Raw genomic sequence first — 20852 nt, forward strand, 5'->3', positions numbered from 1 at the left:
CATTTCACCGCTTCGGCAATGGAACACCGATTGGGAATGAAACCGTGCGGCAACATTGGTTGGTGGTGGTGTACACCGATCGGCAAACCCTTTCACCGATCGTTTACCGCACCCACACCGTATCCCCTAAAAAACTATTGCGGTTAAAACAGAAAATTCAAAAGGTAGACTGGCGCAAATGGATGTTATTGATATATATATATATATATATATATATATATATATATATATATATATATATATATATATATATATATATGGGGCCGCTAGAATGAGAACCACCTCGAGTTGTAAGAACCGCGAGAACTACTTGATCCGGGGCGAGGTGGACCAATTTTTTTTTCAAAAACATAGATGCATGTATTATAAACACATTCGTAAAAAAAAAAATTTTAAAATGTCGTGCATGTAGTTTTTTACACCACAAGTTTGTGGTTTACGAGTTCCGTAAATTTACGGGACTCGTAAACCACAAACTTGTGGTGTAAAAAACTACACGCGCGGCATTTTTTTTTTAATTTTTTTTTACGAATGTGTTTATAATACATGCATCTACGTTTTTGAAAAAAAAAATTTGGTCCACCTCGCCCCGTACGGTGTGGTTCTCGCGGTTCTTATAACTCGAGGTGGTTCTCATTCTAGCGTTCCCCTATATATATATATATATATACATATGGAGGGGCTCATGCGAGAACCACCCTTATCGTGAAAACCTTGAGAACCAATGTGAACACAACCTAAAATAGCTAAAAAAACCTAACCCCCCCCCCCAAAACCTAAACCACCCCCCCCCCCCCCCCACAAAAAACCTAACCCCTTCCCTCCAAGCTAAAATGCTAAAAACTAAACCCCCAAAAAACCTAAAAAAATCTAAAAAAAATCTAAAAAAAAAAATTTTGAATTTTTTTAATATTTTTTATGTTAAAATCGCTACTTTTAGAAGCCAAAAAAAATTTTAAAAAAAAAAATTTGTTTCGAAAAGTAGCGATTTTTTTATAAAAAAATATTAAAAATTCAAAAAAAAATTTTGTGTGATTTTTAGCTATTTTTAGGCATTTTTTGTGTGTTCACATTGGTTCTCGCGGTTCTCACAATAAGAGGTGGTTCTCGCATGATCTTCTCCCTATATATATATATATATATATACATTTAAATAAGTTAAAACAAATGGGGTGGTGGTGCATTGGCAAAGGCAAAGCCTTTAAAAACACCTAGGTTGAGAAGAGGAAGATCTTGGGTTCAAATCTCACAAACGACAGGGGATTAAAAAAATTAGTCGTTCAAAAAAAATTTAAATAACTTAAAGGGGCAATTACATATATCCCCCTAGAAACTTCATTTATTACATATATACCCAATCTAAAAATTAAATTACATATATCCCCTTTCTTAAAACTAAAAGTAACAAATTTACCCATTTTAGTATATTTTATTAAAAATTAATTATTGAATACCTATTTTGCCCCTCTTTTACTAAAACTAATAAATTACAATTTATCAAATTCTAACAAGTTTGTTTTAGTAAATCCTTTTTTAAAATATCAACATCGTTGAGCAGCAAAGACATTTAAATTTGGCATTCATTTTCATTTGCCATTGAGCTACTACAATCTACATGAACCTTGTTTGCAAACCAGTTTCTTATAGGATCAATTGGTAACCTTGTTCTTCCTTAAGAAAACATCATCTGTTTAATCCAAAAAACATCATCTGTTTAATCCAAGTTCTGTGGCCAATGGGTTCAAGAAAAAGAAATGTTTGGAAAATACCAAGACTGATTTGCGTCAATTTGAGCCATAGATAACCCATACAGGTTAATTTAATCCTTTGCACCAACCTATCCAACAAGGGGAGAATTACATACAAAAATCAATGCATAATCCATAACCTGAATATTTGTTAACTGAACCAACAAATCGAAACCAAATAAAACCGCCGGTGAACGAACCAGGTCGGAAACGCTTCTCGTTGGAATCGCTTACGAATGAACCTGGTTGGAATTATGGTCGCTTATGGATGGAATCGCTGGTGACTGAAACGCCGGCACTGCTGGTTCGAATCTCCGGCGCCGGTAAAGGTTAGGTTTTTATGGAGGGGAGGATTGCCCAGGAGGAGAAGAGTCATGTTTCATTCAATTAAAAGGGTATTTTTGTCATCTTGGTTGAGAAGGGGATATATGTAATTTAGGTTTTAGGTTGGGTATATATGTAATTAGATTGGTAAATAGGGGGATATATGTAGGGTAAAGTTCTTGTACAAATAATCTTAACATACTAAACATACAAATTGAAGGAAAACTCAAAAAGACAAGGTGCCATTTTTGTAATTATCAATAACTATCAAAGTTACTCTACAAATATACCTAAAAAAACCTAACCACTCCCCCCACCCCCAAAAAAAACCTAAACCCCCCACCCCCCAAAAACCTAAAAAAAACCTAACCCCCCCCCCCCAACCCCCAAAAACCTAAAAAAAAAACCTAACCCCCCCCCCCCCCCCACCCAAGCTAAAATGCTAAAAACTAAACCCCCCAAAAAACCTAAAAAAATCTAAAAAAATAAAAAAAAAAACACAAATTATTTTATTTTATTTTTTTAACATTTTTTATTAAAAAATTGCTACTTTTAGTAGCAGCCAAAAAAAAATTTTTTTTTTTCTAACGAAATGTAGCGATTTTTTAATAAAAAATGTTAAAAAAAAATTGTGTTTTTTTAGGTATTTTTGGTTGTAACTTTGATAATTGGTGGTAATTACAAAAATACCACCTTGTCTTTTTGGGTTTTCCTTCAATTTATATGTTTAATATGTTAAGATTATTTGTATTTGATCTTTTGCCTATATAATTCTCCCTAACTTAAATGCAAGTAACATGCCATTCAAAAAAAAGCGGGCGGGACATAACTAAAGTAAGTAACATGCCGTTCAAAAAAAAAGCTGTTAAAAAAAACGTAACATAAAAGAAATTAAAATGCCAAACAATTAAAAAGTAAAAACTGCTTTGTTGTTATAGTAACCTTGAAGGTCGAAACCCGAATTTAAATTGATATTGTTGGTTTTCAATACATTATTATAATGCATTATATAGTTAGCTCGGGAAATCATTAAGGGTCGTATTATTGACACATTTGACTTCTTAAATCGACACCTTTAATATGAGTCGTATAGGCCTATGCGGGTCGTATTAGTTTTTCAATTTCCAATAAAGAATGATGTGTCAGATTTTGTCTATTTGGCTTGACCTATACGGGTCGTATAGGCCTGTACGGGTCGTATTGGTTAAGTTTTGTTTTTACAATTTTTTTATACATTCGTTCGCCAGACCTGGAATATGCAACACCATTGCTTAAAAAAAGCCCGCGTATACATAAAAACCTGGGTATAAAGTGGGTCTAAAAAACTCAGGTTCGGGTTCAGGTTCTCAGCTTCTCAGCTGGAATATCGTACCTGGTCCATACCCATAGGGTAGGATCAGGTTCGGGTTGTCAATACCCGGTTTATATAATACCCAGGTCCAGGTTTTTCTTTAGTTCGGGTCCGGGTCAAAGTTGCAAGAAAATTTAATAGACCTGTGTTGTGTGTGCCGCCGAATATTTTATTTAAATCGACAATATCAGTTATCAATACAAGTCATAGAACACTTTCGAAATATTAAACTTAAACATATTCCAAAACTAAATTAGCGAGAATTATCTACTTCAATTATGCCAAATTCACGATAGTATGGTCTAGAACAAGGACAATACACTCTTCTGTCAACATCAACACCACCATTTGCCAAACAAAACAAGCAAAAATGTGTCTTTCTAACAATGGAAAAACGGCCAACTCGATATTCAAAAAATAAAACGAAAATGAATTATCAACCTGTATATAACAACATACGAGAAGAGACGGATCAAGTCCAGTCGATCATCGGTAATTCCTCACGGACACCACTTGGAACTTGTGGTTTTTGAGTAGGTGCCACTGTTGGAGGTGGTGTACTATTTAAAGAGTTCAAAGATCCATCATTTGTCACACTAACCGGATCCGCGATGTTGACGTTGACCGGCGTCTGACTTTCTGAAGGTACACCAGGCGCACTCGACTCTGCCGTAGCAACACCCGATCCCGAATCCAACGATGGAGTTGCTCCTGACTCTGGGGTAGCTTCCGTTGGTGATGCCTCAGATTCAGCAGTAGGTGGAACCGTAGCCCCAGATTCAGCTGCCGGTGGTGCAACCTCAGAATCCCCTGCGGGCGATGGAACCTCAGATTCCGCTGTGGATGGTGGAGCCTCGGATTCCGCTGCAGGTGGTGGAGCCCCGGATTCAGCAGGCGGCACAGCACCCAACTCGGCGGTGGGTGGTGAATCGGAGGGAGGTCCTTCTAATTGCAAAGGTTTGGGCGGTTGCGGGAGGGAACCTTGTAACGTAGGCATTGTTTTTTTCTGAATTCCAGGAAGAGGAGCATCGATAGATGGCATTCCGGGGGGTAAAATTTCAATCGGTGGTTTCTTTGCTGCATCTGCAAGGCTCGTGAGTTTTGGTTCCTCAAGAGACGCCAAAAACGCACTTGCTGCATCGGTTTTAGTTGACGGCCCGTGTTCCATCTCCTTTTGTAGTGTTTTGTTCCACGCCTGAACTAAAGTCCTGAGTGTGGTCCGCCCGTGTGCCTGCGAAAACAACCAGTTAGTTTTTTTTTATATAAGAGTAAAAAATGCCATTTTAGCCCCTGAGGTTTGGCCAGTTTTGCGACTTTCATCCAACGATTTGTTTTTCCGCATCTGAATCCAAAAGTTTTGAACTTTGAAATCTTGTCATTTTCATCCGGCTCGTTAACTCCATCCATTTTTCTTCGTTAAGTCAGACGTATTTCCGTCTTTTTTGCTACCTTAAAGGGCAATTCGATCTTTTTCACTTTATGTAAAAAGACCGAATACCCCTAGAAAAGACCAAATTGCCCTTTAACAAAAAAGACGGAAATACCCCTGACTTAACAGAGAAAAATGGATGAAGTTAACGAGCCGGATGAAAATGGCAAGATTTCGAACCTTTTGGATCCAGATGCGGAAAAACAAACCTTTGAACGAAAGTCGCAAAAATGGCCAAACCTCAGGGACGAAAATGGCATTTAACTCTTTATGAAAAAAGAAAAGAAAAGAAAACCGATTCGAGACGTACATGGGCATGAAGCACAGCTTCTGCTAGCATTCCAGTATCTTGCCATGATTTCTCCATAAGAGTGTTATCTCCCAAAACGGCAGCTGCAAATGCGGCCTCGCGTCCAAAGCCCACCGATATCAAATTGTTCACCAACCCCTGGGACCCACAGATAATACATAACCCTAATTAAGTCGACTTGCTCATTCATAAACCATAAGCAAATAACTAGTAGATAATTAAATACATACGCCGAGTCGGGTCAATTCTCCATGATTAGCAAGGCGTAAAGCTAGTCCCCGTAACTGATGACCCTGTAAAGCTCCCTTCACCGCACCAGCAGCCGCTAACCTTTTTAGCGCTTCACGCGCCACCTCAGCTTGTCCGGTTGCATCTGCTGCGTCTATAACGTCCAAAAACTCTTGGGCAAATTTGACCACCCCGTCAACAGCATCCACAATAGCTTCCTTTTTAGTATTATTAGTAGTTGTACTTAACGACATTATGTCGTTTAAGTTCAGCCCGACAGTGTCCTGCCCTATATTCCTGCTGTTACTCATCGTCAGAAGACACTGAAGAGCTCGTTTTAGATCACTGCTCTTCATCGCCAAATCGAATTCCAACCTGAACATAAAATAACCATTTGTTTGAGCGAATGACGATTATTATTATTATAGATTATATAACGTTTTATACAACGTTTTGACTGCGCACACCTCTTAGATATTCCTGGTAGATGAAGGGCTTCTGTAGCGTAACCCATCCCGAGCAAAAACTGAGCTAAATCGTCATGATGCTCTCTACCAAGTCTACTTGCCCTACAAAAAATACACATCAGATTAAACTCGTAAACTATATAACAAGTGAGAAAATTGAGGGTATATAATTATATAAATGTACCATTTTACTGCACTAACAGCATCCCCATAGGCGGCAAGACACCGGCATCGAATTCCAGGATGGCTAAGGGATATTGCATGAGCAAACATGTACCTACGAAAGATGCAAACAATAAGAAACAGTTATTGATAAAAATTTGTAGAAAATGCCATTTTCATACCTAAGGTTTGGACAGTTTTGCGACATTCGTCTAAAGGTTTGTTTTTCGCATCTGGATCCAAAAGCTTTGAAATTTTGCCATTTTCATCCAGCTCGTTAACTCCATTCATTTTTCTTCGATAAGTCAAGGGTATTTTCGTCTTTTTTGTTAACTTAAAAGGCAATTCGGTCTTTTTCACTTTATGCACAAGCTTTTAGCATAATGTACAAGTATTGCCCTTCATGTGAAAAGACCGAATTGCCCTTTAAGTTAACAAAAAAGACCAAAATACCCCTGACTTAACTGATAAAAATAGATGGAGTTATCGAGCTGGATGAAAACGGCAAGATTTCAAACCTCTTGGATCCAGATGCGAAAAAACAAACCTTTGGACGAAAGTCGAAAAACTGACCAAACCCCATGGACGAAAATGGCATTTTACTCAAAGAAAAGTATTTCAGGTCAACTGCCGGAACTGCCCATTAACAAGGTACCTATCAATTAACCATAAAACACCATCCCTGACGCCAACAAGAACAAGGGGTCCAATAGGTCGCTTTTGCTCTGATGGAAAACGAGTGACTGCAACCGCCACCCCTCCACCACCAACTGCTATCTCATCAACTCGTTTACCTTCGGCAAACTTTTGTAACGCGTCGTCAGCATCGGATCTGGTTTGTTTAGGCAATGTCAAGAAAGGAGGAATAGAAGGTGGATGCTGGAACGATGCTAACCGCACAACCTGTGGAGAACATATACTCAAAAGTGATTTCTTCATATTTACAAAATAGTACTTCAATCTTCTGAATACACACACATATATAATGCGTGTAGGGGGAGGGAGTGGGATGGGGGGTTTTGGGGGGGGGGGGGGGGGTGTATGATAAGACATATAGTTTAATCATACTGTTAAGAAGACACCAGACAATCACTGTTGACTAACATTACTTGAAAGATGCTGTGTTACCAGCTTCTCACTGAAGTTACCTAATAAGTGTGTGTGTGTACCTTGAACCCCATCTCAAAGTTATACACATGTGAAAAACAGATAAAATAAATGGAACATGTACGCATACACCCTAATAACAATTTCTTTTTAGAAACAGATTATTGTAGAAAAAAGTAGGGGTGTGCACGGTTCGGTTCGGTTTTTTGGTAAAACCGAAACTGAAATGTTCGTTTTCGATTTTTGAAAACCGTTCGGTTTTGGTTTTTTCGGGTTTAGCAATGGTTCGGTTCGGTTTTTGGAACAAAATTACGTAAAATTCAAAAATAAAAAGTAAAATCCAAGATTTAGAAATCTTTCTTGGATGTTCACATTTAAGTTATTATATTGAACCTTTTTAATTAATATTGTTCACATAAAAAAAAAACCTTCTAATCTATTTTATGCTTCCTTCAAAGTTTTCATTAAGACATTTTCTTTTATAATACTTTGAAAATCAATAAATTTTTATGTTAAATTTTCTTAGTTCTTGTAGACAATGGATAAATCGTTTCAAAGATAAATAAACATGTTAATCTTTTTATTATAAATACTTAACATTCAAGATAAAGTTAATTATTTCTAAATCAATATATAATAAACATTAAAAAATGATTTTTGGTGTTATTCAATTCGGTTTGGTTTTTCGGTTTTCATAAAATGCAAAACCGTAAATTTAGATTCGGTTTTTTGTGCAGTTCGGTTTTCAGTTTTTTCGGTTTCGGTTCGGTTTTCTGCTCACCCCTATAAAAATGTGTGTTCTGGCCTCTAGGTCATCCCGTTACCCCACCCGCCAATTTTGCAACGTCTAAGTCATATTATTGAACTGACGACATTTGCATCATTGCATGACGTACCAGTTACGCAAAGCAACATTAAAGTTAGACAGCCTAAATTATAAAGTTATACGCAACTACGCAACACATTTTAACATAATAATAAAATGTATATACTTGTAGCATTGGTGGTCTGAGTGATATCTTCTCCTGTGCTACGGATTGCGGAGTATCAACCGCAATTAACGCTAGCTCTCCGTGCTCTGCAACAGCTCTTGCCTGTGCCTCCTTTTGTTTCATCTCTTCTTTTCTCCGTTTTGTTTCAATATCAATTGGAGCAACACCAGCATCCACAAATACACACCTGATATATATAGAAACATAAATGACAGACCTGGGTATTATCATGATATATGTAGAAACATAAAAATGTAACGTACTCGATTGTTGTCGGTGTGACCACAAACAGCTGTCTTCGATGCCACACTGCACCAGTGGCGTGAGGAATTGCCACATCACCCAAGTATCTATACTGAGGTCTCAACGACGATATGGCAATGTATTGAGGATACGCAAACGCACAATACTCAACGGTTTGGTCCCACACTGTCCATTCTGGCTGAGGTAACATTCCGCCAACAGGTTGAAAGCTTTCCCAACTACGCATCTCAATGTCATTAAAAACGTAGGGTGATCAAATTTTTTCAAAAGAAAAAAAAGCACTATTCAGGTTACCTGTATAACTGAAAGTTGTGAGGTGGTGGTTCAGCAGAATTCTTTTGTGAAGCAAAGGGATCGTCAATGGTGCTGAATGAAGAAACGCCACTGCTTCCGAAGCCCGATAAGGGCATTGACTGGATTGATGAAATAGATGTAGCGGCAACGGGACTAACCCTTCTTGACGTTCTGTAGGAAATACCGAGTAGCGTCCCTCCATGCAATCCAATGACCTACAAACAAACACAGAATATATTATGATACATTAGAAACTAGATTGTTGCCATAGGCCGCGCGTTGCGTTGCGGCAGCGACACCTTAGTTTTTTATAGCTGACGGCACGTTATGTGATGCGTTAGCTATATGAAAAAGCGTGTTTCGATGTATCCGATCTAACTCAGTGGAACATACATAAACATTGCGGTTACAATGTACGATGATCACATTAATGTGCCGTTGCTGCGATTGACATTACATGTTTTTGACTTTGTAATGTCATTAGACATAGATAATATAAAAGAGTATGTCTTGATCGTTGCGGTGTAAAGTTGTAAAAATTATTTAGACAGCGCTGCAAAGTCGTAAAAGTAATTTAGACATTAACGTGGGTCAAAGTTGTCTATTACCAAAAGTTAGAAGTGAATGTGTAACTTACTTAAAGATGAGGGTTAATAGTGTTTCATGTCAAAAGTTGAAGGATGTGAAGTGAACAAACCAAAAGTTTTAAAATGAATTAGAAGTCTAGGGTTGAAATTGTCATTTGTCAAAAGTTTAGGGAAGTTAAGAAAACCAAAAGTTTTAAAATGAATTAGAAGACTAGGGTTCGGTGGGAAACCCCACCGACCTTTTGTTTTAAGACTAGAAATATCTTGGTATGGAAAAAGAAAATAAAGAAAAAGGTATCGTACTGGTTCAGTGCGTTGACCAATTGACCGCATTAGTATGTTGGATGTGCCATCATCGAGCAAAATACGGACTTGAACACTTGCAGCAGAAGCAGCTGCTGCTGCCGCTTGTGCGGCGGCAATGGCGGCGGCCTCCTTGGCTTTTTTTGATGAGCTGGTTTTAGGTAATATGGGCATCCTAGGAGGTGGTGCGGATTCCAGAAGTGCGAATCTGTCTCGACACGTATCCCAAGCCAGAAGCCTTGCAGTGCCGGAATCAACAATCGACCAGTCACTCACCTTGTAGATTGAGAAGTATGGAATATCGGGCCATACGATTGCTAGATACCTGCATCAGATTAAACAGTCATCATTAACGGTTTATTTTGTATTCAAATTGTATCCTTAATACCATTCTATTTGATAGTTATAGCTTCCTACGTTTACTTGTACATTCTGAATCTAGTTAATTCTAACACAAAATTTTCTTATACACCAGATATGATAAGATTTTGGTATCGACATTTTGCATCCAGTGAAATAAATACTCTCGGATTTTACCATTTGCTATACTACTATACAATAGGAACACATGCCTATTTGTCTTCGTGTTTTGTAATGGTAATAGACTTTTTTTCTTGATTTAATTGTATTGAAACTTTGATACCTTTCAACTCACATAAGTTGGGCTAAATCAAACATTTTTCTTCCAAATTTGTAAGTTATTATGACTAATTAGTGTGTCAAACTTTATTGTAGAAACTATTTAATTCCATTATCCAACTATTATTCAACGAAAAGATTTAAATACACTTCGGGTGACTTTTGAGTTTTGACTCGTTAGTTTTGGCCCATAAGATATGTTTACTTTTAAGCTATTTCTTCTTTTTAACCTTTTTGAACTGGTAACATAACCCAAATCAACCCATGCATTCGTATGTTGGTTTCAACCCAATCATAAGTAAATTGGTTTCATATGTGAATGGGTCGCAACGACAACCCTTAGTCAAAACTATTGATAAAGTGCCACGAGATCAATTACAGAAGTATCAATTAGTTCAGGCTAATGAGGTGAAGAGATGTTTGGAAGAGGCACTTACTTTCCAGAACTGCTGACGGATAGAACAGAATACGAATCATGTGGAACAGGAGTACTAATATGCTTTTTCATCTGTTTAACATTTAGTTGTTCGGTAAATTCTCCCCGTAATCTTCCTGTTTCAGTTAAGGATCCATTACTTCCAAGAGAAGGATTTGCGGTATTGTTTAATTGAAACTGTAGCAGTTTCAGTTCCCTTTCAACTACATACACAGCTGAATGTTCACGGCTTTCTGGTATTGATGGTAACGGAGCAACAGCTGGAAGAGATCTCGGATCAAATTCACTGAGTATGATGCCTATATTTGTTCCGGTTGCTACGATATGTGGCTGTAAGGGATGTGCAACCATTGAATATACCTAACATTGCAACCAAACAATCATGAGCATACCAAAACATTCAGACTCAAAATAACATAAAAATAAATATAAAACCCTCGTAAATAATTCATTCATGGGTTTCCCTTGGGTAAAGCTTGAAACCGTCAAAATACTATTGCTCTTATTTAAATTACTAGACGGCGCCAGAATTCTAATGTGTGTAACAAAAGACTTTAATGCCAGAAATTGAACTTTTTAATATGTAATTACTAATTAGCAAGCATAAGTATGAATAAATAAAGAGAAGACTTTAAAAGGTATAGCTTTTCATGAAAACGTCAACAGGAAACAATTACCCTAAGCTTTTTGTGAGGTGCAAGAACTTGTGGAGGAACTAGAGAGGAAAGTTCACATAACGGTCTTGTTAGAGCGGAATAAGTGGGGTGCTCAATAGCCCTGCAAGTTTGACGAAAAAAATAATAATTACTAGGGCTGCAAACGAACCGAATGACCACTTGTTCGTGTTCGTTTGTTAAGGAAATATATGTGTTCACGAACTGTTCATTAACACTTACTGAACGAGATTTTATGTTCGTGTTCGTTTGTTAATTTTAGGCAACTAATTTTAGGCAACGAACGTTCATGAACACATATGAAACAAACGAACACAAACAAGCGGTCATGAACACATATGGAAACAAACTAACACAAACAAGCATTCATGAACATAATATACAATACACCGACACTTATTAAATATTTTATTTGTCGGAATTTTGAAGACATAAATGAACGAACGCGACCTCTGTGGCTGTTCATGTTCGTTCATTTAATTAAATGAACAAAATTTCTTGTTCGTGTGCATTTGTTTAATAAACGAACGAACGAACACAAACGGACACGGGACACCAAACGATTCACGAACTGTTCGCTGAACGTTTGATTCGTTTGCAGCCCTAATAATTATTTATAACTAGAAAGCAGCAGAATATCAACAGACAGTTGGTGAGTGCAATTATCCATAAAAAGAGTTGATGTATGAATCTCAAACATCCACAAGTGTAGTAAAAGCTATACGACAAGAAAATAGCTTACCATATATGTGAATCTTTGACACAAGTTAATATATCAAGGTTTGGTGCTCGAGGATGGCACCAAGATGCCACACTGTGACAAGCCATTTTAGGTACAGGCTTGATACGCCGTAATTCCTGCAAAAATCATACGTAAAAAGAGTTGGTATCATACGTAAATGCTAGAGCTCATATTTAGTGAATTAATGATTATATGAATAACCATAGGTAAAAAGAGTTGGTACCTTGAATGACATTGTATCCCAAATGGCTAAAGTCTTATCTGCACCTATTGTTATGAGCTGAGGTGCACTTCCACTCACTCTAGATAACTCAACCGCCACAACGCCACCATCATGTGCCTTCAATAGAATGTCTCAGATGTTAGCCTTTTAAACATGTATAAGGTTGCAGAACAGGACCGATGAAAAAAAAAGAAGAAGAAAGAAAACACTTTGTTGAAGAAGTATAAAATACAAACATATATGAATATGTAAGGGTAATAATCGACATCAAGAAGCCAATTGTCAGAAATGTTTCTAAAGTTTGTCATGAATAACAATGACATTCATAGTTACCTTCAAACTCAGCTTAGGCACAAGTTCTCGTGAATCTTGACCATGGTCGGCACTCCAAAGTACAAGCAAACCATCACTACCACCAGAGACAAGTAGAGCCTGTATCCAGATACAAAAACATGAATTAAGAATAACATTTTAGAAAATACTGTAAAAAACTAAGAATATGTGTAATTAATAACATACCTCTCCTGAAGAAGCCATAAAGGTCATCAAGCAAGATATCGACCCTTTGTGACCCCCTGTGTACCTTCTTACAAGCTACATCCAAAAAGCATTATCATGTGATGCACCACGCAAGTAAATTACGAAATATAGTTTAAATTACAGACTAATGAGGATCTTATGTGCAAACCTTCCACGTTATCATTGAAAGGACTCTAATCACACCATCTGATGAACCAAAAGCAACAAGAGGGCCATCTCCTGACGCCGTGAGGAACTCCATACTGCACAACTAAACAAAGATGTTACTATATGTCACCAATAGGTTTCTAAACAAATGCTTTCTAAAGATGAAAATACCCTAAAATTTAGATCCTCATAAGTGCCAACTATGCAGTTAATATCAGTGATACATCACCGATATATCTGTTTATCGGTCCCCATGTATAACATTGGTGTCAAATATCGGTAATATATCACCGATTTTCCCGATATCAGTACCTTTCTTCTTAGTTCTATCATTCGACTTTCTTCTTATTACTGCTATTAGTGTTTTAAGTCTTAATTGTTAGTGTTAAATGTTAGTGTTTTAAGTCTTAATCAGCTCCTGCTGGCTTCAATTGTTAGTGTTTCGCAAGTTGCAAAAGGTTAATTTGTTAATGGTAGGTAAGTACACTGAATTGCTGGTGTTAAATTGCTATATATATAAATTCTGCAGGATATTAAATTACCGATATCCCACCGCGATAACCTATAACTCAAATATCGGTCCTTGACCGATATCCGATTTTTTACGGCATTAACTGCATAGGTTATCTACAAGAGTAATTTACTTTTTTTCCAACAACTATCGACCCTTTTAGACATTTAGAACGCTCCAATAAACAAGGTTTGCTAGGATTTCTCCAATAAGTCACAGACTCACAGATCACCAAAGCAAATACTTAAAAGATGAAAAAAAATATCATTTTAAAGGTAAATTCAGATCATTAAGATGTAGTCAATGAATGTAAGCATCACACAAATGAAATTGGAGCGTAAAAGCTTGTTTGGGTGTAAATGACTATTTGAAGTTTTGAACTTATGGAAAGTAGCGGCTTTAGTTTAAAATCAAGAATGTATATGACATACAAAACTGTAGAATCACAAGTTCCACATTTTTTTTTTGTGAAACAATACAAAACCCATTAAAGATGTAGTTATGACTTGCCAGATAAGCGAGCGGTTATCCAGATCCTGCTTTGGTACATCCCGACCACGCATCGTTACCAAGTCCAGAAATATGGCCTTATTTTCACAGCATATGACTAGAAAATGCCTTCCTTTTGTTGATGGAGCAGGAGAATTAAAGGCTGAAGTCAACTGATTGACTGCTGATGGTGGTTCAGCAGCAGCGGAGCGGTTACGCCAAAGTTGCCAAAACCTAACATCATCGTCGTAAAAGCTAACCTGTCGTACACTGAAATAGACATGTCTCTTTTGCTTAGTTTAAGGTTCCAGAAATTGTAAAAGATATCAGCAAGACAGCAAATAAATGGAACATATAGATTAACGGATCTATTACCTCCCCCCACGTAATGCTTCCGTTGGCTTCCCTTTAGAATCTGTCAAATGAAAAGTAAACTTTCACTTTTTCATACAACCATGATAAAACCACCATCTAAAAGTACAAAAAATAGCAAAAAAAGTAACCACTCAAATGGGCCAAATGTCTCCCAAAGCGTTTTAACCATGCATGAACCCTAAATCTCAAAATGTTATATTAAGCATTGACATAATATAACTTTTGTACTCATATTAGATGCCAGTTGTTTATAAAAGTTCCATATTTTGAAAAAAAAAAAGTGTTTCAGGTCAACTATAGTGTACCCAACACGACATCTTAAGAAACAGAAGTTAACTAGAATACTCTTTTAACTATTATTCAGAAGAATTTATAATTACTTGGCTAAACATTGAAATTAATCTTCTACTGCTAAATGTGGCCCTCTGCCGCTCTGCGTAAACTTTCCATCGTTATAAAATAATATAACATAGTTGACATGCATAGACACAGTTCAAGGCCTTTGTTTGTGCTCCATATTTATGTTATACCATTACTACACAACATAGCGATTCAGGATTCATATATTAGTTCAGGAGCCCAATATCTGTTTAATTGTACTCCGTGTGATGGGGCTCAATAGTTAATAACCAAATTCATAACGCCCACAAAGGACATGAAAGATAAAGTTACACAGTTGCACATAATTATCTACACACATAATGTTATCACTACATGCATGATTTCATGAGCCCTCAATGTTACCCGTATGTTTGACCAAGTTAGATATAAACTTCTTTAATGCTCTTTTGGGTCTCTTTGTAGATTTTATTCATCAGAAACTTCCCAGAAGCCACATTTATACAGATTCTTTTTCTTAGCCAAGATATTGCTAGAATGCTTACTTATATCTATACATTTTATATATAAAGTATGTTAGGAAAAAACTAAACTAGATTGACTCTTCATTTCAGGGTTCGTGGTTTATCATAAAAGAACATCATTCTTGATCTAGTCCATGATGGCACATTGGCACTCTTCATAGTAGTGACCATAAGTAATTTGGTACACTTCACTGTAGAAAGATTGTTGGTAGCTAGTAGAAGAAATATAAGAACCATGCAACCTATCAATCTCGTAAATTCATACCAGAGAGCACAAACAGGACATGCATAAGCACATATTGCTCTAATTTGATCATGCAACAACAAAGTCAAATACGAAACTCTCCTTAGACAATGGCATCATGATTCATGACTACAATAGTTACATCATTTGATTTAAATGCAACATGCGTCAAAATATGTTTCAGTCATTTTGTATCAACTCTCATCGAAAACTATCATTCTATTAGCTCAAGTCCCAATCGATACTCAAACGAACGCAAAACTATGGCTAACTCCCACAATATTATTAGATCAAGAAAACTACTCACAAACTTGATTACAATGTCAAACCCTGTGTTTAAAAAAGCGAGCTTTAAGCGCGAAGCGTTTGCAAAAGCGCTTTTTTTGGTCTGAAGCGTTACAACACGTGAAGCGTTTTGAAGCGAGCTTTAAGCGCGAAGCGATGATGGTTTGAAGCGACGCTTCAGCCAAATCAGGTCATATTTGGGCCAATTTTTAGGCCCAATAGTCTTTAAATAGGGTTTAAATGAGGCCCTACTTCTTTACCCTATTAATCAGCCGTTGTCTTTTAACATAACAGCCGCTGTCTTCCTCTTTCTCCTTCTATTCTATCAGCCGCTGTCTTCCTATTTCTCCTTCTATGTGTTAAGTGTGTTTTTTAATCGTGTTTTTGTGTTTATTATTGATTAACAGGTAGAATAGGTCATATTGATGTATACAATATTTTTTTTTTATTTTTTTTTTATTTTGAGCGCTTCGTATACGTGAAGCTCTCGCTTCGCGCTTGAAGCTTCGCTTAAAGCTTTTGGAACCAAAACGCTTCGGAGCGCCTCGCGCTTTTTTAAACCAAGGTCAAACCCTAACACAGTTTATATAGGCTAACCCTAACTTAGTGGCCAAGTCATTGCAATATCTAATTATATCATAACTAGGAAACTAATCGAAGTTTAACCTACACGTAAATACGGTCCTCCCATATTCACCTACACGCGTATACGAAACCAATAATTTCCAACATTAGCTTCTTGGATCAACGAACCGAGTACAAGTAACATGATGATCTGAGGCTCATATGCATTGAGTAATTAAAATACTAAATAGAAACAAAACTAAAGCTCATCTGAATAATAATCATTTTCGACTAGACATAGATATCAATTGAAGTGCAATCTATCATAAACGAACCTGATTCGCCCTCTGCAAGCTTCTCCAACTTCGCACCAACCAAACGCCGTTCATCAACACCTCCAGCTTTCAACTCATATATCACCTAAAAACAAACAGTTGAATTGAATTGAATTGAAGGAAACAAAACATTAAAAGTAAAAACCTAAATTACATAATAGTAACAACAAGTAATAATGAATCAATCAATCAATGAATCATTCACCTGGCGGTGTTCCCAATTCCAAACTGAAACGTGATCAGATGCATCAGCGGTTACAAGCCACGGATGCGTAGGATGCAATTGGATCTTCACGATCTTGTCATTCGTCGGCCGAATTGCTTTCAACCGCAACATTTTAACCCTAATTTGCGTGTGATCTAGAATTGCAGGCTACTGGTTAGTGTTTTGAGTATATAGATCTAGAAAATTAGGCATCATTTCTGGAATTCAAATCTAAATTAGCAATCTGAAGAAGCTCAATACAAAGTAACAAAAGTAATAGACTAATCTGTCAATTGGAATAACTTCAAATCTTCAATACATGAAATAATCGAACATAATAATACCTGTCAATAGTTGTAAGTTGTATTGATGTAACTCTATACAATTGAAGAAAGGGGATCGCAGGGTTGAACGAAAGAAAAAGATGGAGCAGGTTAGAGCTCCGGTCGGAGCGATCTAGTTTTGTAATATTTTTAAGAGTTAAAATGTCATTTTAGTCGAGTTTTTTTACCAAACTAGTGTAGATATAAAAAGTATTTACGTATTTGGGTATTTTAAAAAATATTTACCTATTTAGGTAGTTTTGTATATCCCTTTAGTTTTTTACCTAATTTGTACATTTCTTTTTATTTTTCTACCCAAAATAAAATTAGATTACTCACAGAAATAGAATCAGCAAAAAATATGAGTAATTATTTTTTGTAAAAAAAATAAAAATTTTGCAAATATTCAAAAAAAAGCTGCAAAAATTCTACAAAAAAAATCTGCGAAAAATCTACAAAAATATATTAAAAATTTCGAATTTCTTGAAATAAAGTTACAAATTTCGAATTTCTTGAAATTTGAGTTTTGAGAAAAGATCCTAAGTATTTTAATTATTTCAATTTTATTAATAGTGATTATTTCTCCAATATTCTGTAAGTATAAGTAGTTTGGTTTTTTTTATAGATGTTAACCCCAAACGAACTACACAATGTGGACCATCAAATCCAACAACTATTACCCTATAGATTATATGGGTTTTTATATTATTTTTTGCAGAATATTGGAGAAATATTCTAAGTTTTTTTTCTATTACCCTATAGATCCTAAGTTTCTTTACATAGATTATAACTTTGCAGAATGATTGTAGAATTTTTTAATATATTTTTGCAGATTTTTTGTGGATTTTTCGCATATTTTTTGTAGAATTTTTGCAGATTTTTTTTTTTTTTAATATTTGCAGAATTTTTTTTTTTTTACAAAAAATTATTACTCATATTTTTGCCGATTCTAATTCTGGTAATCTAATTTTACTTTGGGTAGAAAAATAAAAAGAAATGTATAAATTAGGTAAAAAATAAAGGGATATAGAAAAGTACTCAATTAGGTAAATATTTTTCAAAGTACCCAAATAGGTAAATACTTTTTGTATCTACACTAGTTTGGGAAAAAACTCCATAGATAGTCTATGTGGTTTGGTCCATTTTACCAATTTAATTCGAAGGTTTTATTTTTTGCATACGGATCCAAAAAAGTTTTATCGTTGTCATTTTAGTCTACTGGGTTAACTTCATTTCTTTTTTCTGTTAACAAGAAGGGCAATTCGGTCATTTTATATGTAATTTTGTTAATTTTAAGAGCAATTCGGCCATATAAAATAACTGAATTGCCCTTCTCATTAACAAAAAAAGGGGATGAAGTTAACCAAGTAGACTAAAATGGCAACGGTGAATCATTTTTGGACCCACATGCGAAAAATGAAACATTTTGACTAAATTGACAAAATGACCCAAACCTAAGGGCCTAAAATGGCATTTAACTCTATTTTTAATCTCTAATAATCACCCGAATGAAATTTTTAAGATGTGTTTTTTAATGCTTCAAACATTTTACTGCTTCTGTTTGTTTCACGAGCATATGTCTTTTAATCAGAATTAGTCAGACATTTGTCTCTAAACGTTTAAGCATTATGCTTGCTCTTAATGGTTCAGATCTCTTACTTGTTCAGCACCTAAGGGCTGTTTGTTTACCTCTTAATGGTTGTTCAACACTTAATGGTTCAGACTGTTTGTTTCGCGAGCAAATGTTTGAATCGTCCAGGCATTTGTTTCTGAATGGTTAAGTATTATATTGAGTCTCAATGATTAAGACTTCTAATCTGAATTAGTCAAATATTTACCTCTAAATGGTTAAGCATTATACTGACTCTTAATTGTTCAGACCTCTTACTGGTTCAGCACTTAACCATTCAGAAGTTGTCAAACAGCCTTTAGATTGTTTGTTTCGCAAGCAGATGTCTGAATAGTTCAGACATTTGCCTCTGAATGGTTAAGCATTATACTAAGTCTGAATTGTTAAGACCTCTAATCTGAATTGGCCAGACATTTGTCTCTGGACGGTTAAGCATTACACTGACTCTTAATGGTTCAGACCTCTTACTAGTTCAGTACTTACTGTTTTAGACCTCTTACTAATTCAACACTTAATCATTCAGAAGTTGCCAAAGAACCTGCGTAACAAAAAAGTGTGCCGTTGTATACATAAAAATTTATCAGATATAAAACAAAAAAAAATGTTGTTAATAATGGTATCAGAGCAAATTACATAAAAATTGTACAAACTCGGTATTATTTTTTAATAGAGTATGTAAACAATAAAATGATAATAACCTAGGTGAAAAGGGAGCGTGGGTGGGAGTTAAAAACGACCAAGGGCTCACTTGTGATTAGGGAAGAAGAGCACACCACTTAAATGATATCGTATTTGTGTCTAACTTCCAACTTTTTATTTATAAATTTCAATAAATACATGGCAAAAACCTATAGCACAATAACTATTAAATTACATTAACTATGAAAATGAGTTTTATTTTATTAAATAAGGAAAAATCATATAATAACATACACGGAATTTGTTACACTCATAGTTCAATAGTTTCAAGGTTTGTTTCAATTTCCGTCTACATCACTAACCCTGTTAGTATAGTCGTGTTAAAGTAATTTGAAATGGTGATATTACCCTTGGAATAAGTACAAAATACCAAAACCACGTTGTACACCATACTCACCGTCAGATCCCAATTTGCTGGTATCGTTGGTCACCTCCATCTCAATTCTCAACACAACCCCCATGACCATCATCTTCGACTGAGTTCGCAACCAGCACCACCACCACCATCGTTCACATTCAATAACCCATATCCATCTCAACAACACCTATCCCCCCCCACCTTAATCGCACACCAGACCATCTGGATGCCTTCAAAACCATCCACCACCATCGTAAGCTTTCATTTCTCATGCCTTAATCGCAAACCCCATTGAATCACTCTCTTACAAGCGAGATTTTCTATCAACATCACCACAACCATCACTGGTGTGTGTTTCTAACGGTGTAACCGTATTTTGAGTTGAAATACTGATAAAGGAGTTGATATTTGACATCATTTGGTATCTATATCTTTTAGATGTTTGCGTGTGTCTCAGTTTCCATTTTCATCTAGGTTTCTCGGTTTCCCGTCATTATATACATCCAAACACCTAATTAATAGTTGTTTGTGTGCTAATCAATCACCATCATTATGATTCGAAGTGACATCAGAGTCTGGACTGATGACCGGACGAGAATTAGCCCTTTAGCCACCCAATTCTCTGCCCTTTATCGACTGGAGTTAAGGAATGGGTGCTAGCGTGCTAGGTGTTAGGGCATTGATTTTAAATAGTCTGGATCACGTATCCTGAGATTTATCCTGGATCACTTATCCTTAGCGGATGGTGCAGGAAATCTAAGGATCAAGGATCCTTATTATTACTTATGTTATTTAACAATTGTTCTTTATTTCTCTAATGTTTACTCGCAGGGAATTGGTGATGTGAACCTAGTCTATGCTGGAATCTCGGTGAATATGCTTCAAATAAGCACATGCATGTTGGTTCTGTATAGCTGGTGATCGGTAGTTTCCATCACCCGAGGTTTTTTGTGCCAGAGATCTTCTAAAGATCAAGGACTTTTTGTAACACCCCCAAAATTCCA

General features: G+C 36.1%; 1 protein-coding gene across 1 annotated transcript; it reads right to left on the minus strand.

The window, feature by feature from the left end:
- Positions 1–3648: 3648 nt before the first annotated feature.
- LOC110910458 lies at positions 3649–17319 on the minus strand. Its single transcript, XM_022155103.2, has 22 exons — positions 17183–17319; positions 16839–16993; positions 16634–16718; positions 14343–14382; positions 13989–14237; positions 12969–13062; positions 12800–12874; positions 12614–12712; positions 12281–12397; positions 12058–12173; positions 11319–11418; positions 10643–11001; positions 9567–9891; positions 8677–8891; positions 8382–8600; positions 8119–8305; positions 6675–6922; positions 6042–6134; positions 5858–5959; positions 5393–5765; positions 5163–5300; positions 3649–4654 (listed from the first exon to the last, which is right to left on the minus strand). Exons 2-22 carry the CDS (start codon positions 16968–16970, stop codon positions 3896–3898), a joined length of 4125 nt encoding a protein of 1374 aa, XP_022010795.1. The 5' UTR covers positions 16971–16993; positions 17183–17319; the 3' UTR covers positions 3649–3895.
- Positions 17320–20852: the final 3533 nt, after the last annotated feature.

The sequence above is a fragment of the Helianthus annuus genome, chromosome 15 (assembly GCF_002127325.2).
Source record: "Helianthus annuus cultivar XRQ/B chromosome 15, HanXRQr2.0-SUNRISE, whole genome shotgun sequence".
Taxonomy (NCBI): Eukaryota; Viridiplantae; Streptophyta; class Magnoliopsida; order Asterales; family Asteraceae; genus Helianthus; species Helianthus annuus.